This window comes from Oenanthe melanoleuca, chromosome 3 (assembly GCF_029582105.1).
Source record: "Oenanthe melanoleuca isolate GR-GAL-2019-014 chromosome 3, OMel1.0, whole genome shotgun sequence".
Lineage (NCBI taxonomy): Eukaryota > Metazoa > Chordata > Aves > Passeriformes > Muscicapidae > Oenanthe > Oenanthe melanoleuca.
In genome coordinates, this window is record NC_079336.1 from 261808 (window position 1) to 289720 (window position 27913).

The 27913-nt window shown below is 63.1% G+C and overlaps 4 protein-coding genes across 4 annotated transcripts; 3 read left to right on the forward strand and 1 right to left on the reverse strand.

Moving 5' to 3' along the window:
* Positions 1-52: 52 nt before the first annotated feature.
* SLC30A3 (solute carrier family 30 member 3) lies at positions 53-3969 on the reverse strand. Its single transcript, XM_056487376.1, has 8 exons — positions 3826-3969; positions 2480-2652; positions 2264-2410; positions 2031-2184; positions 1429-1633; positions 1213-1318; positions 767-901; positions 53-692 (listed from the first exon to the last, which is right to left on the reverse strand). The coding sequence occupies exons 1-8, from the start codon at positions 3906-3908 to the stop codon at positions 547-549; spliced, it is 1149 nt and encodes a 382-aa protein (XP_056343351.1). The 5' UTR covers positions 3909-3969; the 3' UTR covers positions 53-546.
* A 1300-nt stretch (positions 3970-5269) lies between these two features.
* On the forward strand, positions 5270-14569 carry LOC130251601 (uridine-cytidine kinase-like 1). The gene is made up of 14 exons (XM_056488346.1): positions 5270-5528; positions 5771-5877; positions 6217-6387; positions 6780-6851; positions 7093-7282; positions 7377-7438; positions 7708-7724; positions 8443-8541; positions 12738-12831; positions 12927-12989; positions 13077-13199; positions 13270-13377; positions 13448-13604; positions 13725-14569. Exons 1-14 carry the CDS (start codon positions 5291-5293, stop codon positions 13796-13798), a joined length of 1575 nt encoding a protein of 524 aa, XP_056344321.1. The 5' UTR covers positions 5270-5290; the 3' UTR covers positions 13799-14569.
* Positions 14570-15386: 817 nt separating this feature from the next.
* On the forward strand, positions 15387-17498 carry DNAJC5G (DnaJ heat shock protein family (Hsp40) member C5 gamma). The gene is made up of 4 exons (XM_056487187.1): positions 15387-15630; positions 15857-16070; positions 16205-16358; positions 16883-17498. Exons 1-4 carry the CDS (start codon positions 15518-15520, stop codon positions 16960-16962), a joined length of 561 nt encoding a protein of 186 aa, XP_056343162.1. The 5' UTR covers positions 15387-15517; the 3' UTR covers positions 16963-17498.
* Positions 17499-17946: 448 nt separating this feature from the next.
* TRIM54 (tripartite motif containing 54) lies at positions 17947-21813 on the forward strand. The gene is made up of 10 exons (XM_056488534.1): positions 17947-18769; positions 19158-19330; positions 19630-19801; positions 19878-19973; positions 20043-20276; positions 20444-20466; positions 20556-20680; positions 20974-21075; positions 21192-21230; positions 21406-21813. Exons 1-10 carry the CDS (start codon positions 18602-18604, stop codon positions 21414-21416), a joined length of 1143 nt encoding a protein of 380 aa, XP_056344509.1. The 5' UTR covers positions 17947-18601; the 3' UTR covers positions 21417-21813.
* The last annotated feature ends 6100 nt before the right edge of the window (positions 21814-27913 follow it).

Consider the following 27913-nt stretch of genomic DNA (forward strand, 5'->3'; position numbering starts at 1 on the left):
TGACTGTAGGGACCCACTCCCAACCACCATTTCCCTCCCCATGCCCCTCTGTCCGCTGCACTGCTGCTGCTGCTCCAACACATTTATTGGCAGCGCTGGCACCGCTGCTGGCACAGATGGACAGATGGACACCAGGGCCACAGGCACGACTCAGCAGAGGGAATGGATCAGGCCCAGACACAGCAGGATTCAGATGGAGCCCAGGCAGCAGCATGGGGGGCTGGGGTCAGTGCCAGGCCTGAGGTCCCCTGTGGGGGATGTCCCTTCCTGCCAGGACAGACAGGCACCCTGGGGAATGGGTGGTGGGCAGGATTCCACCTCCTCAGGAGCTGTGGCACAGCAGGGAGTGGAAGATCCCAGGGAGCCCCTGTACTCCACAGGCCAGGCCGTGTGTCCATCCCCCAGGACACTGCACTGGAGTCACCCTGGGGCTCAGCAGCTGTGGGGTGGGTAGAGGGGGGATGGGATCTCAAGCACTGCCCTGCTCTAGCACAAGGAGCTGGGCCCAGGGCCATGTCTAGCCCAATGCAGCAGCAGGTGGGGGTCTCAGGTTCGGGGGTCTTGGCAGTGGGGACAACCTGCTGTGTCCTCCTGGTGCTGCTCCACCTGTACCGTGCACAAGGCAAAGCCAAACCTGCTCTGGAGCCGGGCAGTGACCTCCTGCAGCACCATCTGAGTGTCTGCGCTGGCATCTAGGGGCAGCAGGCAGGCAATCATTGCTGGCATGGCCAGTGGCCCCCGGCCGTGCCCTGTGCGGGTCACTCACCCACGGCCACGTGCACCGACACGGCGGGGTGGCTCAGCGTCAGCGCCCAGAGGTGCAGCTCGTGGACGCCCCGCACGCCGCTGGCCCCCAGCAGCTCCTCCTTCACCGCATCGAACTGCAGCCCCCTCGGCGTCCCTGCCAGCACCACCTGCTCATGGCCCAGCCATGGCACCCGCCTGCCTGGGGGCTCCCAGGGGAAGCCACTGGGGCTGGGAGCTTCCCCAGGGCAGCCAGGCTGGGCGTGGTGGCTTTGGGGTGAGACAGGCCTCACCTTGGGGCCAATGCACCTGGCTGCAGTGGAGAGGAGGGAGTGGGGGGATTCAGGTGGGGCAAGGGAAGGGCAGAGGACATGAGCCGCCCCATGGACAATGTGCTATGGCAGATGCACCTCCAGGAGCTCCTGTGCCCACCCCTGTGGTCTCACACCCCTCTCACTCACTGCTCACCTTCCATGAGGACCCTGAAGACATCTCTGAGGATCGTGATGGTGGAGCCGAGGACGAAGACCGAGAAGAAGAGGGTGCTGATGGGGTCTGCAATCTTGCACTGGGGCTGCAGAGAGCAGGGTCTGGGTGAGGCTGGGGGCAGAGCCCATATGGCACCTGTGTGGAACTGGGAGAGCTGCTCCCACAGGTGGCACGGGGGCAGTCCAGCCCGGGCACCTTGAAGTAGATGATGGTGGCAGCCACGAGGACGCTGACGCTCTGCAGCAGATCACCCACCACGTGGACGAAGGCTGCCCGCACGCTGGTGCTGCCGGGCAGGGGGCTGTGGCTGGGCTGGACGCCCACAGAGCCCTCCAGCATCTCGTAGGCCCCTGTGCCATGGCCATGGCCAGCAGGGGACTGGTGCAGGATGTAGGCCATGCTGGGAAGAACAGGACTGGCTCAGTGCTGCACTAACAGGGCATGGGGGCCCTGCTTGGGCAAAGGGGGCACAGGCAGTCACACCTGGGTCTTGGGACAGTGGGAGGAATGAGGCTGGAAGGTGTGCAGGAACAGGGCAAGGGTCTGGTCCTCGAGCTCATGACAGTGCTTGGGAGGTGCTGCTTGGGGACCAGGGAACGTGGGGTATGGGGATGTAGGCACTTGGACTGGAAGCACTGAGCATATGGGGGACAGGGAAGTCGGGGAGGCAGTGGCTGTGGACACAGAGCTGGTGCACAGGGACATAAAGTGACCTGGGGGCACAGCTGGGGTTCTTGGGTTTCCAGAGGCAGAGGTGGGGCAGGACTCAGGCTGATGGAGCCCCGCGTGGGACATACACGAGATTGACGGCGACGGCGCAGGCGGATGTGGCCAGCATGGCTCGCGCCTCGATCTCGTAGTCGTTGCTGATGATGCGGGCGGCAGCCAGATAGACAAGGGCCGCAGTCACCACCCAGATAGACAGGACAGAGGCCAGTGCACCCAGCGTCTCTGTGGGACGGGACCGTCAGAGCCCAGCCCGGCCCTGGGGGCCCCGTGGAGCCCCGCGGGGCCGCGCCCCTCCGCTCACCCGAGCGGTGCCAGCCGAAGGTCATGGTCTTGGTGGGCGGGCGGCTGGAGACCCAGAGGGAGAAGAGGCTGACGGACATGCTGCCCACGTCTGCCAGCAGGTGGGCTGCGTCCGTCATGATGGCCAGGCTGTGTGCCAGGTACCCGCCTGCGGGCACAGAGCAGCTGGCACCCCGCGCCCCGCAGCAGCCCCCCGCCCCGGCCCCGCAGCGGGTACCTATCACCTCCCCGACCATGAAGAGGCAGCAGACGGCGCAGGCGACGCTCAGCTTCTGGCGGGCCTGGAGCCTGCCCTGCCCGGGGCTGGGGGTCGGGGGGCTGCAGCGGCAGCGGGGATCTGGAGCCGGGGGCTCCGCCGGTGCCGAAGGGTCTCGAGAGCCTGTGAAGAGACTGGGGGCGGGGGTCGCTGCCGGTAACACCGGCTCGGGGGCTCCTGCCCAGAACCCTCGAGACTCCTGCTACCTCCCGGTGGTATGCAGCCAGGCAGTCGGGGGGGGCACCGGAGGAAACCCCGCAGCGGGACGAGCAGCCACGGAGGCAGGAGGAGGCGGCGGCGGCACGGGGCTCCCCGTGAACCGGGGACGGGACAGGCCCGGGGACCCGCGGGGAGGTCGGGTGGCAGCGAGGTGTTGCGCTTGGGGCCAGGCTGCGGGACGGGCCGGCGGAGACGTGAGGAGTGGGGAAGGGGCGGCGGGGGCCGAGGTGTCCTGGTGCGTGCGGCAGCAGTGCGGGAGTGGGGACGGACAGCCCAGCGGGACGGGGGCGAATGGATGGACGGCACCGCTGTGGGCGGGTGATGGATAGATGGTACCGGTGTGCGTGGGTGACGTTTGGGCGCCGATAGGTGCGGGACGGACACCCGAGGGGGAAGCGAGGCTGGCGACGATGGGGCTGGTTCCGCTTGAGCGGAGGTGCCGGTGGCAGGGTGAACGTGCCGGCGGCGGGCTGACGGTCAGGGCTGGCGCGGGGACTGCGGAGGTGCCGGAGTCCGTGTCGGGTGGATGGAGGCACGGGGGGGCGGGCGGGAGGGACGTGCCGGGGGTACCGGTGTCGGGGGTGGGCGGCGTGCCGGGGGCTGGGGGTGCCGGAGGAGCTGGGGGCGATGGAGAGGGCAGGGATGAGGGGCGAGCAGGTGCCGGCAGCGTGGGTGCGGGAGAACCGAGGGTTGCAGATGCGGGGGATAAAGGAGGTGGCGGTGCGAGGAATTGCCGGGGGCCATGGGAGGTGATGGGGTGCCGGGGGTGGCGGTGTCGGCGTAATGGGGGTGCCGATGATGGAGGTGCTAGTGCCGGCAATGGGGGTGTCGGAACCACGGTGTGCCGGTGGGGATGGAAGTGCCGGTGGTGACTGGGATGTCGGAGGTGCCGGGGCAATGCGGGTGCCAGTGATGGGAATGCCGGTGATGGAAGTGCCGTCGGTGCCGGAGGCGCCGGTGATGGGGTTGTGCTGGCGGTGGTGGGGGTGCCGGGGTGATGGGATGCCAGGGCGGTGGGTGCCGGTGAAGGGTGAGCCGGAGGTGCCGGTGATGGATGCCGGGGCGATGATTGCCGGTGCCGGCGGTACCTCTTGAGGCGCAGGCTGCCGTCGGCGCGGCCGCCCCGCGGGCTGACCAGGCGGGCGCTCTCGGTGCCGGTCGGGGGCTCCATCCCGGGAGTGAGGGGCACCGCGGGCACCGGCACCGGCACCGCCGAGCCCCGCCCCTGCCGTGACTCCGCCCCTCCCGCCGGGCCCCGCCCCGCCGCCGGTCCGGGCTCCGGGCGGGGGCGTCCGCGGCGGGGGCGCGGGGCTGCTCGGGGGCTGCGGTCCGGTGGATCTCCGGGAAAATACGTGGGAGCTGCGTGTAAGGAGAAGCGCTTCGGGGCAGGGCTCAGCCCCACCTCTTGTCCCTGGGCAGGTGATGACACAACTGCTCCTGGAAGCCGTCTGAGCACGGGAAGGACAGGAGGGGAGCTGAAGAGAAGCCGGCACGGTGTCACCGGCGGGGATCGTGCCTGACCATTGCGATCACCTTCCGCGGTGAAATGCCGCACAAGGGGAGTGCGGGGGACAGTGTCTGCCCGGGCTGCAGGAAGGCTTTTGACGCTGTACCCCTTGGGATCCTCCGAGACAAGTGTCGGGAGCATGGGCTGCATGAGCCGGGGGAGCTGCATTGAATAAGGTCTGTATGGCCCAGCCCAGAGCACGGTGTTCAGCGGCCAGCAACGATCAGTGTACCCCGGTGTTAATACCCAGTCTAGTCCCTCCTATCGCAGCCTTTGGGAACCTGGAGGCCGGGCAGAGCACGGTGACAGACGGACCGCCGAGAGGTGGCTTCACCGGGCGGGTCGTGCAGCTCCATAGTACGGAGGGATTCAGGATGCGCTGCAGAGACGAGGGGCAGGAACTGTGGAGGATCAGCACGGGGGCAGTGCCGGGTCCTGACCTGGGAGGACAACCTCAGGATAGGCAGGGGGCAGCCGGCTGGGAAGCAGCTCCGCAGAAAGGCTCCAGCGGTCCCGAAGACACCGAGTTGACCATTGTGGAATCAACAATGGACACCCTCCCGTAGCGCCGGGCCCAGCGCTGGCTCCCAGGACACGAGGGACAGGGACAGGCTGGGCAGAGCCCATGGGGAGAGAGAGCTCCCTGTGCTGCTGCAGGGCTGGAGCGTCTCTGCTGGGTCAGGCTGAGGAGCAGAGCGGGCCCGGGGAGCCCTGGCTGGGACAGCTCTGGGGACGGGGCTGCAGGGGAACCTGGGACAGCACCTGGGGCCAGGGCACAGGCTGCACCCCACGGGGTCCCCCAGGGTCCCTCTGCGCCCCACGGGGTCCCTCTGGACCTCAGGTCACCCTTCGCAGCATTCCCAGCTCTGGGGAGGGGGCTGCAGGTGAGCCCCGCGCGGGGGGCGGGGCCTGGGCGGGGGGCGGGGCCTCAAAGGGACAGCAACGGGGCGGGGCCGCACAGGGGGCGGGGCCGCACAGGGGGCGGGGCCTGCAGCCCCGGGCCCTCAGCCCGCCTGTCCCGGCAGCCCCCGCGGCCGCGCGCGGCGATGGCGGCGGCGGGAGCGGAGGCGCGGCGGGAGCGGCGGGCGGCGGCGGAGCCCCCGCTGGGATCGCTGCTCAGCCGGCTGCCGCTGGCGCCCGCCCCGGCCCCACGGCGCCGCACCGCCAGCCAGTGCAAGCCGGAGCCGCCGCTGCTGCGCACCAGCAAACGGACTATCTACACGGCCGGGCGGCCGCCCTGGTACAGCGAGACCGGCGCGCCCGTAGATGAGGCCTTTGTCATCGGTGAGCGGTGGGACCGGGCCGGGAAGGGAAGGGGCTGGAGCTGGATCAGAAAGGAGATGGAGCCGGGACCGGGCCGGGGAGGGGATGGAGGCCGGAGCGGGCCGGAGCCGGGCTGCAGTCGGAACTCGGAACCAGGCCCCGAGCGGCGGCCGAGGAGGGGCTGGGGCCGGGCCGGAGCCGGAGCCGGATCCGGGGCCGTGACGGATCCGGGGCCGGGGCGGTGCCCCCGCCGCTCCCCGCAGGCCTGTGCGGCGGCAGCGCCTCGGGAAAGACCACGGTGGCGACGCGGATCATCGAGGCGCTGGACGTGCCCTGGGTCGTGCTGCTCTCCATGGACTCCTTCTACAAGGTGCGGGACGGGGGCCCGGGGTCGGGACAGCGCGGAGCGGGGCCGGGATGGCGCGGAGCGGAGCCGGCACTCGGGTTCCAGCGCGCTGCTGGGTGGTGCTGATGCTCGGGGCTCCAGGAATCCGGTACGGCACTGAGCAGTGCCGGTGTGCCGGTGCCTCTGGATGCCGGGATCCGGTACGGCACTGAGCAGTGCCGGAGTGCCGGTGTCTGTGGATGCCGGGATCCGGTGCAGCACTGAGCAGTGCCGGTGGGTGCCGGGTTCCGGCGCAATGCTGAGTGGTGCTGGTGCTTTGGTCCGGGCACCCGGCACGGCGCTGAGCGGTGCCGGTGCCTGCAGGTGCTGGATGAGGGGCAGCAGGCGCTGGCAGCCCGCAGCGACTACAACTTCGACCACCCCGATGCCTTTGACTTCGAGCTGCTCGTCAGTGTCCTGCGCAAGCTCAAGAAGGGCAAGAGCGTGAAGGTGCCAGTGTACGACTTCACCACGCACAGCCGGCGCCGCGAGTGGGTGGGTGCCGTCCCACAAAAGGGGAGCACCTCTGGGTGCTGCAGGGCCTGCAAGGCTAAAGGGAGAGGGTGGCTGGGGCTCATCAGGAGTGGGGGACTCATTCTGGGTGGACTGTGCGTGGATCTGCAAACAGTGCAGATATGAGGGAGGGACTCAGAGGGGTGCGGGGCGATGGCATTGAGCAGAGACTTGAGAGCTGAAGAAAAGTTCAGGGTCTGTCCTGGGCTGGAGCATCATGCACAGGGATGAGCACTGGGTGCTGCAGGATGGTTGTTGGGAGTCCCAACACAGTGGTGAGAGCCCAGGGGGGTCAGTGCCCTGTTTGTGTCAGTATTGGTTCTGCTGTGGCATGTGAGAGAAACAGCACAAACCCAGCTCCTGTCTGCCTGCAGAAAACAGTGTATGGGGCCAATGTCATCGTGTTTGAGGGGATCCTGGCCTTCGCCAACAAGGAGCTGCTCAAGGTATCGCTGCCTCAAGTGGCTGCTGGCCCGGGAGGGGATATGCTGCAGCAGCACAGGCACTGGCCCTGGGTGCCACTGCAGCAGTGGGGCTGTGGAGGGAGAGGGCACCCCACTCGTGGGCAGAGCACTATAACTGGGGACCTTGGGAGGTGATGCTGCATGCCATTGCTGGGTGGTGGAGGGAGTAACACAGGTATGGTGAGAGCTGCATAGGGGGTGCTCACCCCTCCCAGTTTTCCAGCTCCTGGACATGAAAGTGTTTGTGGACACGGACTCTGACATCCGTCTGGTGCGGCGGCTGCAGCGCGACATCATGGAGCGCGGCCGTGATGTTGCAGGTGTCATCAAGCAGTACAACAAGTTTGTGAAGCCGGCCTTCGAGCAGTACATCGAGCCCACCGTGCAGGTTGCCGACATCGTGGTGCCCAGGGGTGAGGCCTGAGCTGAGCCTGGCGCTGGGAGCGGGTGTTTGGGGCAGGGGTGGGTCAGCGTCCGCCCCACCCGACTCCTCTGCTCCACTCTCAGGTGGGGAAAACTTCGTGGCACTGGACCTCATTGTGCAGCACGTGCACAGCCAGCTGGAGAAGGTGAGCTGGGGTGAGGAGGAGAAGGGTCCTGCAGGGAGGATGTGGCTGCACATAGACCTGTGCTCAAGACCTGGGGGGGTCTTGACAGCACCTCTGTCATCTCAAAAAGCCCTGGCATGGTGCTTGGGGGAGCAGATCTGTGAAGTGGGCACTGGGGAGGAGGGTGGGGAGCCACCTGGGCTGTTGTGGTGGCTGTGCTGGGCTGTGAGTGACTGACAGAGTGTCCTTCCTGTTCCCTGTGCTGCGCCGATGACCTCTCTGTCACCCAGCGGGAGATTACAGTCAGGTACGTGGGACCCACGCTGCAGAGGAGCCAGTTCTGGGTTGGGGGGACTGCTGGCACGTGCTGGATTCCAAGTCTTGCCTTCTCCCTGTCCCTGCTGGCGGAGCTTTGCTGAGGTGGCTGAGCATAGCTGCTGCTCGCCAGTGCTGCAGTGGCTGTTGTCAGCTCCCTGGGCCCTGTCTGGCTGCAGCTGTGGGCTCTGTGACACGTCCCACACTGTGGCTGATGTGTGGTGCCCAGGCAGGATCAGCTCCCTGCCCTGGTCCTGTCCCTGGCTGCAGCAGGGCTCCTGTCCTGACTGCTGAGTTACCCTGGGCTGTTCCTCCCTGGGAGGAGTGCCTTGCATGGTCCTGCTCCTGGCAGTTCTTGTCTCGTTTGAGCAGGACAGCCCTTGTCCCTCACACGGTGCACAGCCAGTGCCAGGGTGCCTGGGAATGTCCTGCCCTGCAGAGCTGCAGGGCCTGGTGCTGGCCAAGGCTGTGCAGAGGCTGCAGCAGCAGTGTGTGTGCTCCAGGAGGTTTGCCCTGGTCTTTTTGGGTAGTCCAGCTCTGGGATCTCATGCCTGGTATCAGATTTGCGGCATTCTCCAGGATCTAGGCGGAGAGGCCAAGCACGATTCCAGCCTTCCAAGGGGGTTCTTGTGGAGCCTTCCTTTGGTGGGGTCATGTCCCTCCAGGGCTTGGGGGGTGCTGCACAGCTCTGAACCCCCTCCCCACTGCAGGGCAGCCCTGGCCTCTGCACACCAAGGACAGCCACTGCCGAAGACGCTGAGTGTCCTGGAGAGCACGCCGCAGGTGCGGGGCATGCACACCATCATCAGGTAATCCCTGCCCCCAGCCCTCCCTGCGCTGCCTGGGGGCTCACACCACCACCCTGCAGGGAGTTATTCCCCTTTGCCCTGGGACCTCAGCTGTGGGTGTTGGTCTGGAGCAGAATAGCTGAATGGAGCTGGCCCTGGGCACTTCTCTGGTAACCAGGTCTCTGCTCATCTCCTTTGGGTGATTCCTGAGCCAAAGGCTGGCTTTTCCTACAGTGGGAGGGGACTGGTTGGCTCTTTCTCACTGGAGCACAGGTGGAGCAGCTGGTGGCATGGAGCAAGGTACTCCTTGCCCCTCTCCCAGGGCACTTGGGTTTAGAGCTAGCTTAAAGAAGGGACCTGGGCAGCTGATCCTATGGCTTCACCACTCTTGATCTTTTCATTGCCCTCTGATGCTCCTTTTTTGCAGGTGACAGTAGCATCAGTTAGTGGAGCATCAAGGGCTGAGGGCTTTAGGACTACCCAGAGGTGCCTTGTTTTTGTGGCTGGGATAAAGGGGCTGAAAATCTGGAAAGGCCCTGGAGGTGTTGGCTCAACATGAGGACAAGAAGCCAGTGGCACCTGGACTGTCCCAGCTGGGCATTGCTGGGGCACCTCCAGTCTTGGGGACATTTCTGGGCCCCTCCTGGTGAGACCTGGAAGGGAGCACAGCTGGGGAAGGGGCTGGACCCTAGGAGAGGCTGAGGGAGCTGGGAAAGGGGCTCAGCCTGGAGAAAACGGAGGCTCCAGGGGGACCTTCTCATTCCCTACAGCTTCCTGACAAGAGGATGCAGCCAGGTGAGAGTTAGGCTCTGCTCCCATGGAAATGGGCACAGGGAAAAAGAGGAAACTGCCTCAGGCTGCTCCAGAGGAGATTTAGGTTGGATACTGGGAGCAGTTTCACTACAATTTAGAAATCACGGTGGCACTTGGAGGTGTGGGTTAGTGGTAGCCTTAGCAGTGCTGGGGGAGCAGCTAGGTTTGATCTCAAAGGGCTTTTCCAACCCAAACAATTTATGATCTTCTGAGACTCATGATCACAGGTAGGCTGGGCACCTCCTTTCCTTCTCCTGACTCCTTCCTGCTGTGGAAGCACAGGCTCCAGGCCGTGGCAGTGGAGCAGGTGATGTGGCACCACAGGCAGGGCCCTGTGCCAGTGCCAGTGTCCCTCCCCCAGGCTGTGGCTCCACCTTTGTACAAGTGCCTGATGACCTTAATCCACTGAGGCTCAGGGCTGTGCTAGGCTGCCCTGGGGGTGGGTCAGGCTTTCCTGGGCTGCAGGGCTTTGACATAATTGGCCTCACGTGGCTGTGCTGATCCCATGTGGGGGTTCCTGCAGGGCCAGGGGTGGTGGGGAGGCAGCTGAGCCCATTCCAGCTGGTGTATAAGAAAAGCCACATTTCTGAGGAACATTGGCTCAGCCTGTCTGCTACCCCTGAAATCCTGCTGGGCCGGTGCCTTTCCCAAACCCCTGAGCTGAGGAGCTCTGCTGGCTGGCTGTGGCAGGGGACAGTGAGGCAGCAAGTGTTTCTGGTGAGACTTTGGCTTCTGTGTCACTTGGCCGTGGGCTGTTGCTGGTCACCATGTGTGACCACCATGTGGTCACTCTCTACTCCTGAGGTGCTGCTTTTGCCTGCTGCCCTTCTCTTGGGCCCCCAGAGAGCTCCAGGCTGGTGAGAATCAAACACCTTTAGCCACGTTTCCTGCATCTCCACGTGCAAAGTTACTGCATCTTGGCAGATTTGTCTCTGGTCTTTTTTAATTGAATCATACAGGGGTTTGGGTGGGTGGGACCTTTAAAGGCTACCTAGTTCAGTCCCTGACATGAGCTGGGAACCTTCCACTGCAGCAGGTTCCAGCTGCTGAGTGCTGCTGCTCCCATCAAAACAGCCTCTCCGAGCGCCTCGACGTGTCCAGCCTGGCACTGCATCACTGCAGAGCTCTGAGCCAGGCTTCTCCTCCCTCCTCCTCCTGTCTGGTGTTCCCCAGTGCACTCTCTGGGAGGCAGACAGTCAGTCCTGCTGTTCCACACAGCTCCTGGTGCTCCCATCCTGCTGGGCAGTGCTGGTGGCAGCAGGTGAGCATCGCCGGCAGTCCAGGCTGGTACCCGGGGGAAGCGCTTCTGGAGCAGCTCCTGCTGCTGGGGAGAGACAGAAACTGAAACCGAGTCCTGCGCTGGAATAGCTGCACAGCTTGAGTCATGAGGCTGAGAGTAGATGGGCTGTGAAGGAGGCAGCGGCAGGATGAGGAGGAATGGTGTCCCATTGCCAGAGGGCATGTTACGTGAGATACTGGGAAGAAGTTCTTCCCTGAGGGTGGTGAGGTGAGGCTCTGCCACAGGTTATCCAGGATAGCTGGCAGCCCCAAGGTCAGGCTGGACAGGGTTTGAGGGAGTCTGGTCTAATAGAAGGTGCCGTGGTGGGATAAGGTGATCTTTGAGGTCCCTCCCAACACAAACCATTCTGGGCTTCTGTAACCCATTCATGCCCAGATTTCCTGGTGCCTGATCCTCTGGGTTGGCACTCAGCTGCAGACACAGAGCTCATCAGGCCCCAGGCAGATCCTCCTGGTCTCTGTGTCATCTCCTGGGCATGCTAGGGAAGGCTGAGGTGGTCTGGAGTGCCAGCTGTGCTGCTGCCATGCTCAGCATCAGGCTCCCTGTGTGCTGCAGTGTGCTGAGGTTCATCTGCCTCTCCTGTGGGTAGGAGCAGTGTGTGTCCTCAGGCTTCACCCAGACAGTGATAGCCCCTTTGGCAGTTCTCTGCCAGCTGATGAGGTGGGATGGTGGCACTGATGGATCCTGGTACCCTGCTGCTGCCAGGCATGTTGGGCTGCCCTCCCAGGCACAGCCCTTCCCCTGCCCTGCTTGTGCCCTGGGCAAGAAGCTTCATGGTTGTGACTCTGCACTGTGGCCAGGGGTGGTTCCCCCTCCCCAGAGGAGTCTCCCTGTGTGGGAGCAGTGTGGGGCTCATCCCACCCAGCCAGGGGCCAGCAGAGCTGCTGTGGGTCTCCGTGGGGACAGCTGGGGCTGGACAGGTTGCTGTGGAGGCAGGGAGGCTGCCAGGCTCGTGCTGCTCCCGAGCTGCTGTGGGTGGATGTGTGGGTGCAGCCCACCTGAAGAGCATGCTGACAGCTTACACTGGGAGCCATAGGCAGGGTGCCTGTTCCTTCCAGACCAGGGCTGATTTTCTGCCTTCCCTGGGGGTGCTGGCTGTGCCCAGGCATTTGGGAATGTCTGTGCTGTGGTCACTGCAGGTGCTCATCTGTGAGAGGCCCTGGAATGGCTGCAGGAGCACACAGGGACAGCAGTGACTGCTTGTCCTCCTCTGAGCGCCTCAGTGGGTGTAAGAAATGGCAGATGATGTCTTCAAATACAGAGTAAAAATATTCAGTATCCTTCTGCCTCTTCAGGAGTGTTGCCAGCTCCACCTCTTCCATCTGGGAAGGGACAGGTGTCTGTGGGACTCCTTTGTCCTCATGTTCCCCACTAGGCTGGTGCCAGGGTGCTCCCAGTAGGAAAAGCCATCCACTCTCCTTCTGCTGTGGGGTTAGTGCCCTGCATGCAGGGCTGGCTTTACCCCTCCTGGGGGAAGGGAGAGGTTCCCTGGGAATTGCAGCCCCATGGCAGCTTTGTTCTGGTTTGTATTTATGTCTTGCTGCCCTCCGTACATCAGAGCTGTGAAATGGACACAATGGATATTTCAGAGTCACCCAGTTCTTGGCAGTGCTTTATCTCTGACTTGGTGCATAGAGGGGAGAGCTGGGACATGTTCAACTCTTTTCTGTCACCCAGCATGGTCAGCCATGGTGCACTATGTCCCCTTCCACAGCAGGGTCCTAGTTCATCCTGGCTCTGCTCCTGTTCCCCCCTGGGCTCCCCAACACTCACCCATTGTTCCTGAGTCTGCACCAGGACCGATGGTCCTGCCTGAGCTGTTCCTGCTCCCCACTCTCTCCCAGCTCTCTCTGATGTCTGTAACTGGTCTGTATCTCCCTCCCAGGCTAGCTAAGCCTCCCTTGCCTCTGTGTCCTGTCTAAGAAACTGAGGTTTCAGTGAGCCTCAGCCCCACTGGTGATCACTGGCTGTGTCACTCCAAGGGTGCTCTGGTTCCCACAGACTGGGACTGCAGTCCATGCTGGTTGGCCTCTGGAGCCCCACGTGTGGTGTGCAGGGGATGGCAGGGGCTCTGTTGTCACCTCCCATGTGTCATTCCTCTTAGGAACAAGGACACAACCAGGGATGAATTCATCTTCTACTCCAAGCGCCTGATGCGGCTGCTGATCGAACATGCCTTGTCCTTCCTGCCGTTGAAGGTGAGTGCCTGCTCTTGGGTGTAGCCCCAGCCCCATCCCCATCCCATCTCCCTCCTGGGTGCCCCAGTGACACTCCCTGTGTCCCCTCTCTGCAGTCGGTCACGGTGGAGACGCCCCAGGGCACCATGTACGAGGGGAAGCGGTTCCACCGGCAGCGGGTGAGGCACGAGCCCTGCTCCCTGTGAGAGCCCAGCTGCTGGCTCTGCGTGCCCTGGAGCACCCAGCACGTGTCCTGCCCTCTCCAGATCACCGGCGTGTCCATCCTGCGCGCAGGCGAGACCATGGAGCAGGCCCTGACCGCCGTCTGCAAGGACATCCGCCTGGGCAAGATCCTCATCCAGACCAACCTGGACACGGGGGAGCCTGAGGTGAGGCCTGCTGCGGGGTGGCACGCAGCCCTGCGCCGTGCACGCCACCAAGCACTGCTTCCCTCCCCAGCTGCACTACCTGCGCCTGCCCAAGGAGATCAGCGAGGACTACGTGATCCTGATGGACAGCACCGTGTCCACGGGGGCCGCGGCCATGATGGCCGTGCGCGTGCTGCTGGTGAGGCCCGGCTGGGCACTGGGGCACATCTCTGATCCCGGCTGGGCTCTCACCTCTCCCTGTGCCACAGGACCATGACGTGCAGGAGGACAGGATCTTCCTGCTGTCGCTGCTGATGGCGGAGATGGGGGTGCACTCTGTGGCCTACGCCTTCCCCCGTGTCCACATCATCACCACCGCGGTGGATAAACGCGTCAACGAGGAGTTCCACATCATCCCGGGCATCGGTGAGGGGCCAGGCTGGGCTGTACTCCTGGCTGGGGCCAGCAGCCCTAGGGGTAGCCTTGTGGGACTCTGGTGGGGCTGCTGCTGCTGCCAGCCCTTCACTTTGTCCCTTTCTCTGCCAGGTAACTTTGGAGACAGATACTTTGGCACCGACGGCCCCTCGGGCTGGTGCGAGAGCGACAGCATGGACTGCTGAGCTGGCTGGCCACAGGACACGGGCCAGGCTGGCTGCAGGGCTGCCCCCCATTCCTGCCCCCAGGAGAGGCCCTGAGCTGCCAGCTGTGCCCACTGCCAGCCCCTGGCTCTCGGACCTGCACGAGCCCCTGCTGCTGGTCTCCCTCTGCCCCAAGGACCAATCCTCCCCAGGGAGGAGGAGAAGAGAGGGATGGCCTCTCCTGTGGACCACGGAGAGGGGACGTTTAGGGACATTCCTTGCTCCCAGAGCCCTGCCTCTGGGCCTGGGCCAGCCGTGCCTCCGAAGGGAGTGGTGGGCTCCCTGCGGCTGTGCCTGAGGGGGTGCTCACCTTCTCCCCAGGGAAGAGGGGGATGGGGTCCAGTCCAGGAATCCGTATTTATTTGTATTTATTGTGGGCAGCCCCCGGCTCCAGCAGGACCCTCCAACATCAGGGACTGGACCTCATGGATCCGCCCTGTCCCCACTCCACACTCCATCCCTGCTCCCAGGAGCTGGGGGTGGTGTCGGGCTGCCTTCCCGGTGCCGTCCCGTTCCCGGTGCGCAGAGTGCTGCTGGTGTGACCGGGGAGCGGTGGGGTGTCCCCGGTGCTGCCCTTGTCGCTCAGGTTCTTTTTCCACAGGGCAGCGGCAGCCTTGTCCCCCTCACCCCCGCCACCGGCGGCAGCAGGAGGCTCCGGGGGTGGGGGTCTGCCCCAACTCCGCGCTGTCCCGGGCACGGCCGTGCCGTCACCGCCCCCCGCCGCCGTTTTGTACCAATAAAGGAGCAGCGCGATCCCGTGTGCCGCCTCCTGCAGCCGCCGGGGCGGGCCCTGTACCGGCTGTGCCCTGTCCCTGTCCCAGCCGTGCTCTGCACCGGGGCGGGCTCTGTACCGGCTGTGCCCTGTCGCTGTACCCAGCCGTGCTCTGCACCGGGGCGGGCTCTGTACCGGCCGTGCCCTGTTCCGGCCCTGTCCCTGTCCCAGCCGTGCCCTGCACCGGGCGGGCCCTGTACCAGGTGCCGCTGGGGTGGGGCGGGCTCTGTACCGGCCGTGCCGTGTCCCTGTACCGGGGCGGGCTCTGTCCTGTCCCTGTCCCAGCCGTGTCTCTGTACCGGGGTGGGCTCTGTCCCTGTCCCCGTCCCCGTCCTGGCTGTGCCCCGTCCCGGGGCGGGCTCTGTCCCTGTCCCAGCCCTGCCCCTGTCCCTGTACCAGCCCTGTGTCTGTGTCTGTCCCTGTCCCAGCCCTGCGTCTGTCCCTGTCCCAGCCCTGTGCCTGTCTGTCCCTGTCCCTGTCCCAGCCCTGTGTCTGTCCCTGTCCCAGCCCTGTGTCTGTCCCAGCCCTGTGTCTGTGTCTGTGCCAGTCCCAGCCCTGTGCCTGTGTCTGTCCCTGTCCCTGTCCCAGCCCTGTGTCTGTCCCTGTCCCAGCCCTGTCCCTGTCCCAGCCCTGTGTCTGTGTCTGTCCCAGCCCTGTCCCTGTCCCAGCCCTGTGTCTGTCCCTGTTCCTGTCCCAGTCCTGTGTCTGTCCCAGCCCTGTGTCTGTCCCTGTCCCAGTCCCAGCCCTGTGTCTGTCCCAGCCCTGTCCCTGTCCCCGTCCCGGGGCGGGCGGCGCCTGCGCAGAGCGGCGCTGTCGCGGGCGGAAGCGGCGGCGGCGGGCGCGGGCGGGCCCGGTGGCCTCGGTGCGGCGTCCCGGCCCGGTGGCCTCGGTGCTGCGTCCCGTGCGACCCCCCGAGCCCCGGCGCGGCCATGGCGGAGCCGCCGCGCCCGCAGCGGAAGCTGTCGCGGGTCGGGGAGAGCCTGTACCGCGTGCTGGGGCTGCAGAAGGGCAGCTCCCCCGAGGAGATCAAGAAGGCCTATCGGTACGGGGGGGTGCGGCGGGGTCCGGCGGGGTCCGCGGGGCCGGCCCGGGAGCCCCGGCTCGACGGTCCGTCCCGGGATCGCGGCCGGATGGTCCCGTTCCGGTCGGTCCCGGGAAGCGGGGCCGTGACCCCGTGCCGGGGGTGCTGGTCCCGTGCCGGGGTCAGGGTCTGTCCCGGGAAGCGAGGCTGTGACCCCACGGCGGGGGTCCCCCCCTGCACCCCACAGGAAGCTGGCTCTCAAGTACCATCCCGACAAGAACCCCGATGACCCGGCGGCGGCCGAGCGGTTCAAGGAGATCAACAGCGCCCACGCCACCCTGAGCGACGCGGACAAGCGGCGCCTGTACGACCAGTACGGCTCCCTGGGCCTCTACGTGGCCGAGCAGTTCGGCGACGATGCCGTCCGGCACTACTTCCTCATGTCCAAGTGGTGGTTCCAGGTGAGCCCGGCCTCACCCGGCATCCAGGGGCTGGCGGGATGGGGCTGCGGCGCGGTGAGTGCCTGGCAGGCTGCTGGTGTGCTGTGACGGGTCAGGGATTGCAGGGGCTCACAGTGCATCTGTCCCTGCCGCAGGCACTGATGCTGTGCTGCGGTGCCCTCACCTGCTGCTGCTGCTGCTGCTGCTGCTTCTTCTGCTGCGGGACATGCTGCCCGCCCAAAGAGGATGAGTCTTACAAGTACGTGGACCCCAAGGACCTGGAGGCACAGATGCGTGCAGAGGAGGGCGGTAAGTCAGGCTGGAGCTCAGCTGGAGCTGTGTTTGTTTTGTGGGGGCACTGGGGTCTGCCCGTGTCCCATCTCATGTGGGGGACAGAGTTCTGGCTCACACCTTGTGTTGGTTTTAGCTGCAGCTCTTACTTCCAGCCAGCTCTCGGGGTTTCCTTTGTGGGCCAGGGCTGGTGACGGTGACAGAGGGAGCCACTGCATGGGCTATGGGTGCACCTTCTCCTTCCCTCTGGACAAAGGCCCCCTGAGCAGGCCTGAAGCTTAGAGACCCTTGGGCCTGTGCCCTTTGGGGCACAAAGCACAGGAAGAGTGGCTGTGCTCCAGGCTGGCTCTGTTCCCTGGTACTGGCCATACTGGTGTCAGTGGGGCTGGGTGACTCCTGCAGTGGGGTTGGGGCAGCTCTGCACTGGCCAGGGGGGTGGAAGCTTTGGACTGTGGGAGCCCTTGTGGGGCTGCTGTGAGATTCCTGCTCACTGGAACCACAGGATGGGGCTGAGCCACTGATCTGCAGCTCTTCCTTTCCAGATCCTCAGATCCCTGTTGTAGCACAGCCCCCGCCTGCCAGCACGGAGCCGCTGCCAGCCAGCACCAGGAGTGATGCCTGAGGCCGGCCCCATCCCACCTGCTGCCCCAGGACTTGGGGCAGGGATTCTCCTTTGGGACTGTCACTTTCTGGGACCATGGTCCCGCCCCCTCCGACTGGCTCATCAGCCTCGGGAGGGATAGAATCTCAGGTTAATTTGGCCAGCATCAATGCACAGGCTCCTGGGCCCCTGCTCGAGCTCCAGGCAATGCCCCTGTGTCCCAGCACTGGTGGTGGCAGTGGCCTGGAGCCCGTGCTGCTGTGGCTCCCTTTAGTGCCTTGCCTGTGCCCCGTTGGGCACCGAGCACCAGGCACGAGCAGAGATGCTCCAGGCCGAGCTCCGTGGCTCGGGCGAGGGAGCTGAGCGTGTCCAAGACCATTAGCACTGTAACCTCTGGGGCTGGGCTGAGCCCAGTGCCCCCTCATGCCACCCTCCCGATGGGTGCTGGGTGCCAAACGCTGCTGTGGGGTTGGGGTGCTTCTGTCTGTACCCCTTTCCTCTGCCCTCTGGGTTTGTCTGGGTTTTTGTGGGCACCATTAAAGACTGACGGGAGGGGAGTCTGTGTGTGCCTGGGCTCTGTCCAGGGCTGCTGGAGCACTTGGCAGCAGGCTGTGCCTCTGCCTGCTGTTGTCCCTGCCAGGGGCTGTGCCCATGGATCCTGCGGGGTGCTGGATGCCTGGGGTGTGCAGTAAACAGGTCATGTCCTGAGTGGAGTGGGCATGCCAAGTGGAGTGAACGTCACTTGTCTCCTGTCAGCCACCCGGTCCCACTCTCTGTCCCCTGCTGCTGGCTCCCACAGGCTCTGCTCTTCCCGCTCCTTGCTGCTGCAGCCCTGGAGCCCTGCTCCCCCTGCCCGGCACCGGCCCTGCTCCCCCTGCCCGGCACCCGCCCTGCTCTCCCTGCCCGGCACTGCCCCTGCCCTGCTCCCCCTGCCCGGCACCGCCCGGTACCGCCCCTGCTCTGGCCTTGCTCCCAATGCCCGGTACCGCCCCTGCTCCGGCCTTGCTCCCAATGCCCGGTACCGCCCCTGCTCCCGCCCTGCTCCCTGGGAGCCGCGGCCCTGCCGAGGGCCAAGACTGGCCGGGATGGGACCGAGGGGGGCGCAGTGAGCCGCTTTCCCTTTCTTCCCATCTCTGGTCACCGCCTCTGCCCGCAGCTGCATGGGCTCTGCCTCACTCCCTAAATATAGACAGGGTGCCAGAGTGAGCGAGGATGGGGTGTCCTGGCACCAGTCCCTCCAGCCTGCTGGTCGGGGGGGCTGGCACTGGGCTAGGGGGACCCCAACCTCCCTCAGCCCTGCTGCGTGCAGAGGGGGGCGCAGAGTCCCCAAGGTGGCTGCCAGCCCTGCAGCCGCTGACCAGCCAGCCCGGGTCCCCCGGAGCCTCGGCCGCTCCTCCCCGCGCGGGGGATCCGCGGGCCCGAGACTCAGTCGGTCCCAGGGAAGGAGCCGGTCCCGGTACCAGCCGGTCCCGAGGGGTGGGCAGCAACGGTGACTCAGTGTCACCCGACGCCGCCGACAGCTGCGGCCCCGGCGGGGCGGGGGCGGCTAAAATTAGCGCCGGGGGCCGGGGCCGGGGCCGAAACAAAGCGGGCACCGAGCGGCCGGAGCGGAGCCGCGGGACAGAGCCGGGACGGGACGGGCCGGGCCGGGACCGCGGCCATGAACTTCGCGGTAGGGCTGAAGCCGCTTCTGGCGGAGGCGCGGAGCATGGAGAGCCTGGAGAAGCAGCTCATCTGCCCCATCTGCCTGGAGATGTTCTCCAAGCCCGTGGTCATCCTGCCCTGCCAGCACAACCTCTGCCGCAAGTGCGCCAACGACGTGTTCCAGGTGGGACCCGCCGCTGGGGCGGGGGAGGCGCCGGGACCTCCGGCCCCGGGACCCCGGGACCTCAGTCCGACGGGTGGTGGCCCCGTTATCCCGGGATCCCCGGCCAGCGGGGCGCAGGAGCGGGCGGCACCGGGAGCACCGGGATCGTCTATACGGGGGGGCCTGGTCCGGCACTGGCTCCGGGACCAGCCGCTGGACCTCCGGCTGGGCTGCGCTCGGGGCCGCTCTCGGCGGGCGGGGACTGTGAACGGGAGGCAGGGGCCGTGTGTGTGTGTCCTTGTGCCTGTCCGCACCGGTGGCCGTGCCCTTGCCCCTCCCCATCTCTGTCTCCGTGCCGGGGTCCGTGCCGGGGGCTGCTGCCGCCGTGACCGCTCCCGTGTCCCCGCAGGCCTCCAACCCGCTGTGGCAGTCGCGGGGCTCCAGCGCGGTGCCGTCGGGCGGGCGGTTCCGGTGCCCGTCGTGCCGGCACGAGGTGGTGCTGGACCGGCACGGGGTGTACGGATTGCAGCGGAACCTGCTCGTGGAGAACATCATCGACATCTACAAGCAGGAGTCGGCCCGGTCCGGAGGCGTGGGGACCGCGGGGCGGGGGAGGCGAGACCTGCGGGCGGCAGCGAGACCTCCGAGGGGGCTGGGGGTGGGATCCCAACAGGAACGGACTGGGGAGTCATGGAGCCCATACAGGGCCGGGGAATATCCCTGGGGCAGGGGGTGTCTCCAGGGCCGGAGGTGTTTCTGGTGCCAGGAGTGTCCCTGGGGTCGGAGAGTCCCTGGGAGCCAGAGGTGTCCCTAGGGCTGGGTGGGTCCTGGGGCTGGTGCTGTCTCTGGGGTGTCCATCTGACACCCCAAGCCCCCCACAGACCCCTTCATGCCAAGGCTGAGCAGCACCTCATGTGCGAGGAGCACGAGGACGAGCGGATCAACATCTACTGCCTGCGCTGCGAGGCGCCCACCTGCTCCCTGTGCAAGGTGTTCGGGGCGCACAAGGACTGCGAGGTGGCCCCGCTGCCGGCCGTCTACCAGCGCCAGAAGGTGGGGGGCCCCCGGGGTCTTGGGAGGCCGGAGCCACCCACACAGCCACCCTCACACCCCAACCCTCCACTCCCAGAGCGAGCTCAGCGACGGCATCGCCATGCTGGTGGCGGGGAACGACCGGATCCAGGCCATCATCACGCAGATGGAGGAGATCTGCCACACCATCGAGGTTGGCACGAGGGGCGCGGCCGCGGGCTGTGCTGGGGGCGCGGCGCAGCCCCTGACTCCCGTCCCGCAGGAGAACGGGCGGCGGCAGAAGCAGCACGTGGGGCTGCGCTTCGACGCGCTCTACGCCATCCTGGAGGAGCGCAAGAAGGAGCTGCTGCAGAGCATCGCGGCCGAGCAGGAGGCCAAGCTGCAGCGAGTGCGCGGCCTCATCCGCCAGTACGGAGACCACCTGGAGGCCTCCTCCAAGCTGGTGGAGTCGGCCATCCAGGCCATGGAGGAGCCCCAGATGGCCCTGTACCTGCAGGTTCTGAGGGGGGACAGGGGGCTGGGCTGCCCTGGGGCTGTGTGGTAGTGGGCGGGGGGCTGTGCTCACCCAAAAGGATCTGTGGATGCCCCTGGGATGTGCAGGGGTGCACCTGTGGTGGGGGTGATGTCTGGGAGACACTGATCCCTCCTCACTTTCCTTCACAGCACTCCAAGGAACTCCTGAAAAAGTGAGTGGGGGGTATGGGGGCAAAAGGCCTGTGGCTGGGGGCCCTCTGGGTGCTGGACCTGCAGCTGCCAGGGTGTCTCTGCCCTGCAGGATCACTGACATGTCCAAGGCATCGATGAGCAGCCGCCCTGAGCCCGGCTATGAGAGTATGGACCACTTCTCCATCAATGTGGACTATGTGGCTGAGATGCTGAGGACCATCGAGTTCCAGACAGGTGCCTGCCCTGGGAAAATTGCTGGTGTCCCAAGGTAGCACCGGGGCTGCCTGGGGTGCCCAGCCCTCAGACAAGCAGAGGTCCCCTCACCACATACCCTGTGTGGAGATCCCACACAGGACTGGGGATGTGACCCCCCCTTAGCACTGCCCAGGGACCCTGGAGGGTCACTCCTGCCCCAGGCTCTCCCTGGTTCCCACACTGGGCTGGTCACCTCCCTGCTGGCACGTGCTGCTGTATCCCTGTGATGCAGGAGGGAGGGAAGGTCCCAGCTGAGCTGTCCCTGCCCACAGAGCCCCTGGGCGAGGATGAGGGCGATGGGCCTGGGGACGGCAGCGAGGCAGCGGCGGAGGAGGACAGGCTGGACAGCCTGGAGGTGCCCGAGGCTGCTGAAGGTGGGTGCACGCCCTGGTGCCCAGGGCTGTGCCCGGTGCTGTGCCCAGTGTGGCAGCACGGCTCCCTCAGGGTGCCGGGGTACCCCGGGCTGATCTTGCTCCCTTTCCCTCTGCAGATGTGGGGCCGAGGCAGAAGCCAGCGAGTTCTCCCCATGGTGAGTGGGCACAGCATGGGGTGCCGTGGGGCAGAGGAGACACCCTGGGAATGGGGATGAGGATGTGGATGGGAAGGTCACACCTCAGGCTCCCCCAGGCCGTCCCTGTGTCCCTGCTGCACGGAGTGGGGAGGGGGGCCCGGGGTCACAGGGCTGAGGCTCCTTTTCTGCACAGGTCAGCACTGAAGTGAAGCCGTGGGGTGATGCTGGCATGCCCTCGGCTGTGCCACCCCTGTCACCCCTGCCCTGGCTGTGTCACCCCTGTCACCCCTCCCCGGGCTGTGGCCACCCCTGGCACTCTCAGGCGAGCTCCATCCCTGCTGCTGGAATTCCCCAAGCGGGCGCTGGCCCTCTACGACATTAAAAGTGTGTGAGGACACGTTCTCCGTGTGGTGTGTGGGTGGGCGGGGGGCTGAGACCCAGAGCCCAGCCCGGGCGCTGTGAGCCCCTGCTGGGCGAGGACGCTCAGCTGTCCCCACGCTGCCACCCCCGCCGGGTGGCCGCGGCTCCGAGCTGCGAGCAAACACTGCCGGGATGAGCTGGCTGAGTACACACACACAGCGGCACCCGCGCCGGGCGGGCCCGCGGCCCCGAGCCCCGCAGCTCCCCCGGGACCACCGGGCAGCGGCGGCTGCGTCAGCGCCCGGCCGGTCGCCATGGAGGCGCGGCCAGGGATGCGCACGGCAGCGGTGCTGGCTGGACGGGTCCTGGGCTGGACGGGTCCTGGGCTGGACGGTCCTGGGCTGGACGGGTCCCCTGGGCTGGATGGGTCCCTTTAGGCTGGACGGGTCCTGGGCTGGACGGGTCCTGGGCTGGACGGGTCCTGAGCTGGACGGGTCCCTTTGGGCTGGACGGGTCCTGGGCTGGACGGTCCTGGGCTGGACGGGTCCCCTGGGCTGGACGGGTCCCCTGGTTCTGGTCGGGTCCCCTGATTCTGGACCGGTCCCCTGGTTCTGGACGGGTCCCTTTGGGCTGGACGGGTCCCTTTGGGCTGGACGGGTCTCCTGGTTCTGGACGGGTCTCCTGGTTCTGGACGGGTCCCTTTGGGCTGGACGGGTCCCCCTGGTTCTGGACGTGTCCCCCTGGGCTGGGCTCCACGGGGAGGTCCCCGCTGCCACACCGTGCCCAGCCGGGGGACACCGAGGGCTGAGCCCTGGGGACCCCCAGCAGCCGCAGACGGGGACACCGCGCTGGCCTGGGCTGGGGTGCAGTCCTGGGTGACAGGAGGGACATCTCTGCCCCGCTGTGTCCCCGGGCTGTCACTCCGAGCAGAGGCGGTGTGGGGACCAGCCCAAGGCCCGGCCCTGCGCTCCTTCACTCACCAGAGCCAGAGCCAGAGCCAGAACCAGAACCAGAACCAGAACCAGAACCAGAGCCAGAGCCAGAACCAGAACCAGAACCAGAGCCAGAACTAGAGCCAGAACCAGAACCAGAACCAGAACCAGAGCCAGAACCAGAACCAGAACCAGAACCAGAACCAGAGCCAGAGCCAGAGCCAGAACCAGAGCCAGCACCAGCATCATCTGCTCCCCTCCAGCACACCATTCTGTGCTCTTCACTCACCAGAACCAGCACCAGCACCAGCACCAGCTGCTCCCCTTCAGAACACCATTCTGTGCTCTTCACTCACCAGAAACGTGCCCAGGATGCTCTTGGTGCTCCAAGAGGCAGCTGTGTGCCCAATAACAATCCCTGTGTTTCCTGGGGATCCCCTGGAGTTCACAGCCCTCTCTCTTTCCAAACGTCTCCATGGAATGAACCACTCCAACAGCATGTTTTGAGTCAGTGCCTGTATTTACAGGCCCTTTATTATTTTATTTATTTTATTTTATTTTATTTTATTTTATTTTATTTTATTTTATTTTATTTTATTTTATTTTATTTTATTTTATTTTATTTTATTTTATTTTATTTTATTTATTTTTTTGTCTATTTTGTATTTACAGTTGGGGGCTCCTGTGCCCTGTCAGCTCTGCTGCCCGAGCTGCTGTGCTGGGTCACAGCTCTGGCTCCTGGCACCTCCTGCTGGGTCAGCCCTGCTGAAAACCCTTCTGGCTCCTCTGAGTCCCTCTCTCACACAGCTGCTCCCATCTCTGCAGTTTCCCATCAGCTGCTCCAGAGAGTGTCCTGTGGATTTTTTGGCTGGAGGTCACTGTTCAGAGGTGGATTCTGCATTCCCAGCCCATCCCGCATTGTCCTCTCATCTTCCAGGTTCAGGATCCTGTAACAGAGAGACTTCAGCCTCCAAAGCCTTTTCTTCAGGAGTATGACCTGTTTGATAATGCCAGAAGAGTGGTTGATGAATACCAATAAATGTTTGAATTAATCATGGCTGGGTGACTCTGGAAAATCCATTTTCCAGTGTTTCTCAGGGGTTATTCCTTGCTTTGTGCTTCCTCCCTGAATTTTCTTTCTTATTTTTGGATGATTAGCACAGCAAATGATAAATTTTTAACTACTCTTTCCATAAAACTTTACATCTTGCATCCAAGGAATTTTTTGCTAAAGGCAGTGATGAATCTGCTCCTCTCTGTGTCTCTTGATGCAGCCTCTAAAGTTGGATTTCCATTATCTCCAAGAGCTGTTTTCCAGGCACCTTTCTTTATTTTAGTACAGTTAAGCTGTTCCACTCACTGTTTCTCTCCTTTGGTGTAATTTGTTGGAGATGAATTGCACAGATTTGGGAATCAAATCTCCTTCACCACTTGGTTTCCTCAATGCAGCTTCCTCCACTGCTGGATCTGCTCTTCTATTTCCCTTTACAGTGTCTGGATCCTCTTCCTGAGGGGCTTTGCAATGTGTTATTGTGATGCTCTTTGGTTGAAGAAATGCTTTCCATGACTTTGGAATTTCAGCTGCATATTTTTCTGAACTCCCCTGTGAGGTCAAAACTCCTTCCCAAACTTCCATGAGCATGGGCTGTGCCAAAGGCACTTTTGAGTGATATAAAGACTGATTTCCCTTCCTCAGCCCAGGGGCCCAAGCGAGAGCCCCAGTCTGTTTTTTGGGAAGAGCAGCTGATGAGCTGTGGATTGTTCATGCCCAGATTCCAGCCTGCACTCACCATGTCACCCCTCCTGCAGCAAGGACCTGCTCAGCTGGGCAGCAATCCCTCCCCAGCCATGGCCCAGGACACTCTGGCAGCTGAGGGAGGGATGGGGTCACTTTGTGCTCCCAGCCTGAATCCATGGGATGTGAAATGCTCTGAGGGATTTCCTGCCCTTGAGGAGTTTCATCTGTTTTTTGCTAAAGGTTCTCCACAGTAACTACAGAATTAACTGCTCCACCATCCACTATAAAACCCATTGTTTCCTTCCCCAGTTTAACTGGGATCAGACTGGCCAGGGAAATAGGGGAGATGCCTCTGTTCCCCTTCAGCCCAGCCTCATCTCTGGTTTTCCTTCTGTCTCTTTGTAAGTCAGGGCTCCTTTCCCAGAGCCCTTCCTGTCTGATCGGGCACCCTGATACTTTTGGAGGGGTTTTAATCCCCACCCTCAGCCCCAGCCTCATTCCTGGAATTGCCTGCCCCTGACAATGGATCCAGAAATTTCTCTTGGTTCTCCTTCTCTTCTCCCTCTCCCCTGTCCTTACAGGCATCACCTGGGAAATATCCATCCCCTCCACTCCTCTGTCCTGGAGTTTCTTCCTAAGACCAAAAATCCTGTTAGACAGCACCTGCTGCCTTCTCTTGCTGGATCTGACCCATCACTTTGGGAGCCACAAAACCTTTTTTGCTCCCTCTCCTTCATGCAGCTTGGCAAGGTGTTTCAGTTATTCAATTCCTCTTAGAACCCCCATGAAATAATTGTCTAATATAATTTTAATGAATCTCCCAAGCATTCTGACTGAGGTCCCACTCTGGGGCATTCTTAGGATGAAATTTGAGAGGATTTGGGATGCCAGGAACCTTTGGCTCTAATCCTGTTTTTCTAACTCCTTCTTCTCAATCCTCTTCCATTCCTCACAGGGAAACAAACATTCCAGGAGAGCCTGGATGTCCCCCTGGCTTGGATTATGAATTGACACCATGGTTTTAATCACAGTGCACATTCCATGACCTGGTCCAGCCAAAGTGAGACTGGCAGCTGCTCCTCCACTGCCTCTGCTCAGCTCCACCTGCTGCCCCAAACCTGCTTGTGGTACTCACTTACCTTTCTCCCTGATCCTACTGAAACAGGGATCCCTCAAAACCACAGTTTCACCCTCAGCTGCCCTGCCCTCCTCCAGCTTTCATCCTTCTGTTGGAGGAGCTGCCAATAGTTGGATTTTGGGGTTTTTTTTTCTTTTATCTTCTTGCCCAATATGACAAGTATCTTTCCTCTTATCCTCTTTTCTTCATTTCCCAAAGGATATATTCCTTTTTGATGCTTTTGAATCTACTAAACCTAATCTACTAATCTTTTCTTACTTTATTAATTATTTCTCAAAGTGAATACCAGATCTACATCAGGGACTTCATCCCATCCATTTTGCCTCCTACAAAGTAACATCAACTGCAAAATTGTATCATATTTGAAAGACCTGTTGTGTTCTGGCCTTTTTTCACCATCATCTAATTTAGAATGAGGCAACCATTGGTTACAGCATCTTTTCAATTTATCTTGAGTCACAGGGTCACCCTAACTCCTCAGGAGAGGAGAGCAGGATTCCTAGAGAAGCAGAGGAGCTCATTTCAGTTGTGGAATTTCCAGTGTTTCATACACAATCCCAATGCACACCTCCAAATCCCAGTTTTCACATCACCAGCTCTGCATGTGAAAACACCAGTGCAAACATCAAAAATCCAGGACATGCATCACCAAATTGTGGAAACAAAATATTTTCTTCTTCAGCTTATGGAGGGCCCAAACCCAAATCCTGCTCCTTGGCAATTTCCAGCTGACCCTCCACCAGGGAAATACCTGTGGGGTTGTTGTGCCAGTGCCAGGGCTGAGGTTGGTGTGTGCTGGAACTCGTCCTGCCAGGCCCTTTGCCCACTCATTCGGGGCAGGGCACTCTGCCCATCCCATCTGGGTCACCAAAAACAGCTGCAGGCTTCCACTGGCAACCCACAAAGCAAGGTCAGGGATTTCTGGTTTCATTCCTCTTAGTGCAGAGCCAGAGCTCAGGGTTTCCCCAAAGCTGCTCCCTGATCATCAGAACTTTATTTACACATTTGGGCAAAGAACCAGCATCCACAGGTCACCAATTACAGAACTCTGATATTAATTAGGACTCAAACTCCTCTTTGCTGGATGTATCTCCCTTCTCATGCTGATCACTCCACAGCTGCAGCTCTTCCCTCCACTTGAGCTGGGTCCATTCTGAGTAGGTGGTCAGTGGTCAGTGATTGTGATCTCCTGTTGCCAGAATTACCTTTCTTTTCACCTGGTCCTGCTCAGTCCTGCTCAGTCCTGGTGCCCCCATCCATTCAGCCCACTGCTCCCAGGATGATCTCCCCTTTCCCTTGCTGAGCCTGTGAGGTTCATGATGTAATTCCTAATGACAAATGTCCAACTGCAGCTACTGAGGGACAGCAAAACCCTCAGTGTGGCTCTGAGCCAGGGAGGTGCAGTGACATCCCACGGCTGGGAAGGACAAAGGGAGGGGGAGCCCTGCCCTCCACGAAGGGAGGAGAGCTGTGGATGCAGCACCCTGGCCAGGCTGGGGCTCCCTGGAGCAAGGATGTGGCACCTGGAGCCCAGGAAAGGGTCAGAGCAATGCCAAAGGAACAGGAGCACCTGCTGCAGGAGGAGGAGCTGGAATGTTTTGGGGTGTCTATGTGAGTCCTTGCCCAATGGGAGGGAAGGAGGGAGCCAGGCTCTTCCCAGTGGAGCCCAGTGACAGGACCAGCAGCAACAGGCACAAAGTGGCCTCCAGAGATTTGGGTTCCTTTGCAGCGAGCTGATCACACAGGGTGCCTGGAAGAGGCTGCCCAGGGGGTTGTGGTGCCTCCAGCTGGGAACTCCCCCTGCTGTGTGAGGGGCAAGAGGCCCCCAGAGCCCCCCAGCCCCAGCAGGCTGCCCAGGCCAAGCTGGTACAAATATCTCCTAGGAGGGATTGTCCCACGACAATCCTTGCTTGCAGCTCCAGGGTACTCATGCTCAGGTGGAATTTCCCCTTTCAAGTCCCAGTGGCCACAGCATGAGCAGCTGGAGCTCCTTCCCAGAGGCTGAGCTCTCCTTTGCCCCTCGGGGCAGGCACTGGGTCCCTGAAAGCAGCTCAGGTGAAGTCTGAGGGCTGCACACCCTGCCAGTGCTGTGAGCACTGAGCTGCCTGCCCCGAGCCCGAGCTCCTCTGCTGCCACATCCCAAGCAGACCCTCCCAGGTACGGCACCAGGAACATTGCACGGCTCCAGCCCTGCCACGCTGCCCTTCCAGCAGGCACTGGGATGTTGTCACAGAATTTCTGGCTGGTTTAGGTGGGAAGGGACGTCCTGTCCCATCCACTGCTGCAGGCAGGGACACCTTCCACAGACCAAGCTGGAGTTCACCCAGAGGAGGCTGAACTTCCCCCAGGTGCCTCAGGAACCTTCATCCCAGAGCCCCCTTCCCCGCCCTGACCCCAGCCCTGACCCACGCAGCAGCACCGAGTGTCCCGCAGGGGTTCCCCCATTCCTGGTGGCCGTATCCTCCACAAAGAGCCTGTGTCTGTCCCTCCCCCAGCTCCCAGCCTCGCCCCCATCCTGGGGAGGGGCTGCTTC

What these genes read in the sequence shown, in the direction of transcription:
- SLC30A3 (XM_056487376.1), bottom strand. Translation starts at nt 3,908, where the DNA reads ATGGAGCCCCCGACCGGCACCGAGAGCGCCCGCCTGGTCAGCCCGCGG. An exon ending in GGCAGCCTGCGCCTCAAGAG is followed by an intron (nt 2,653 to 3,825) that starts GTACCGCCGGCA and finishes CCCCGCCCCCAG; the next exon opens with TCTCTTCACAGGCTCTCGAG. An exon ending in GCCGTCGCCGTCAATCTCGT is followed by an intron (nt 1,634 to 2,030) that starts GTATGTCCCACG and finishes TGTTCTTCCCAG; the next exon opens with CATGGCCTACATCCTGCACC.
- LOC130251601 (XM_056488346.1), top strand. Translation starts at nt 5,291, where the DNA reads ATGGCGGCGGCGGGAGCGGAGGCGCGGCGGGAGCGGCGGGCGGCGGCG. An exon ending in AGCGGTTCCACCGGCAGCGG is followed by an intron (nt 12,990 to 13,076) that starts GTGAGGCACGAG and finishes TGCCCTCTCCAG; the next exon opens with ATCACCGGCGTGTCCATCCT. An exon ending in TGGCCGTGCGCGTGCTGCTG is followed by an intron (nt 13,378 to 13,447) that starts GTGAGGCCCGGC and finishes CCTGTGCCACAG; the next exon opens with GACCATGACGTGCAGGAGGA.
- DNAJC5G (XM_056487187.1), top strand. Translation starts at nt 15,518, where the DNA reads ATGGCGGAGCCGCCGCGCCCGCAGCGGAAGCTGTCGCGGGTCGGGGAG. An exon ending in GAGATCAAGAAGGCCTATCG is followed by an intron (nt 15,631 to 15,856) that starts GTACGGGGGGGT and finishes TGCACCCCACAG; the next exon opens with GAAGCTGGCTCTCAAGTACC. An exon ending in GATGCGTGCAGAGGAGGGCG is followed by an intron (nt 16,359 to 16,882) that starts GTAAGTCAGGCT and finishes CTTCCTTTCCAG; the next exon opens with ATCCTCAGATCCCTGTTGTA.
- TRIM54 (XM_056488534.1), top strand. Translation starts at nt 18,602, where the DNA reads ATGAACTTCGCGGTAGGGCTGAAGCCGCTTCTGGCGGAGGCGCGGAGC. An exon ending in AGATCTGCCACACCATCGAG is followed by an intron (nt 19,974 to 20,042) that starts GTTGGCACGAGG and finishes CCCGTCCCGCAG; the next exon opens with GAGAACGGGCGGCGGCAGAA. An exon ending in AGATGGCCCTGTACCTGCAG is followed by an intron (nt 20,277 to 20,443) that starts GTTCTGAGGGGG and finishes TTTCCTTCACAG; the next exon opens with CACTCCAAGGAACTCCTGAA.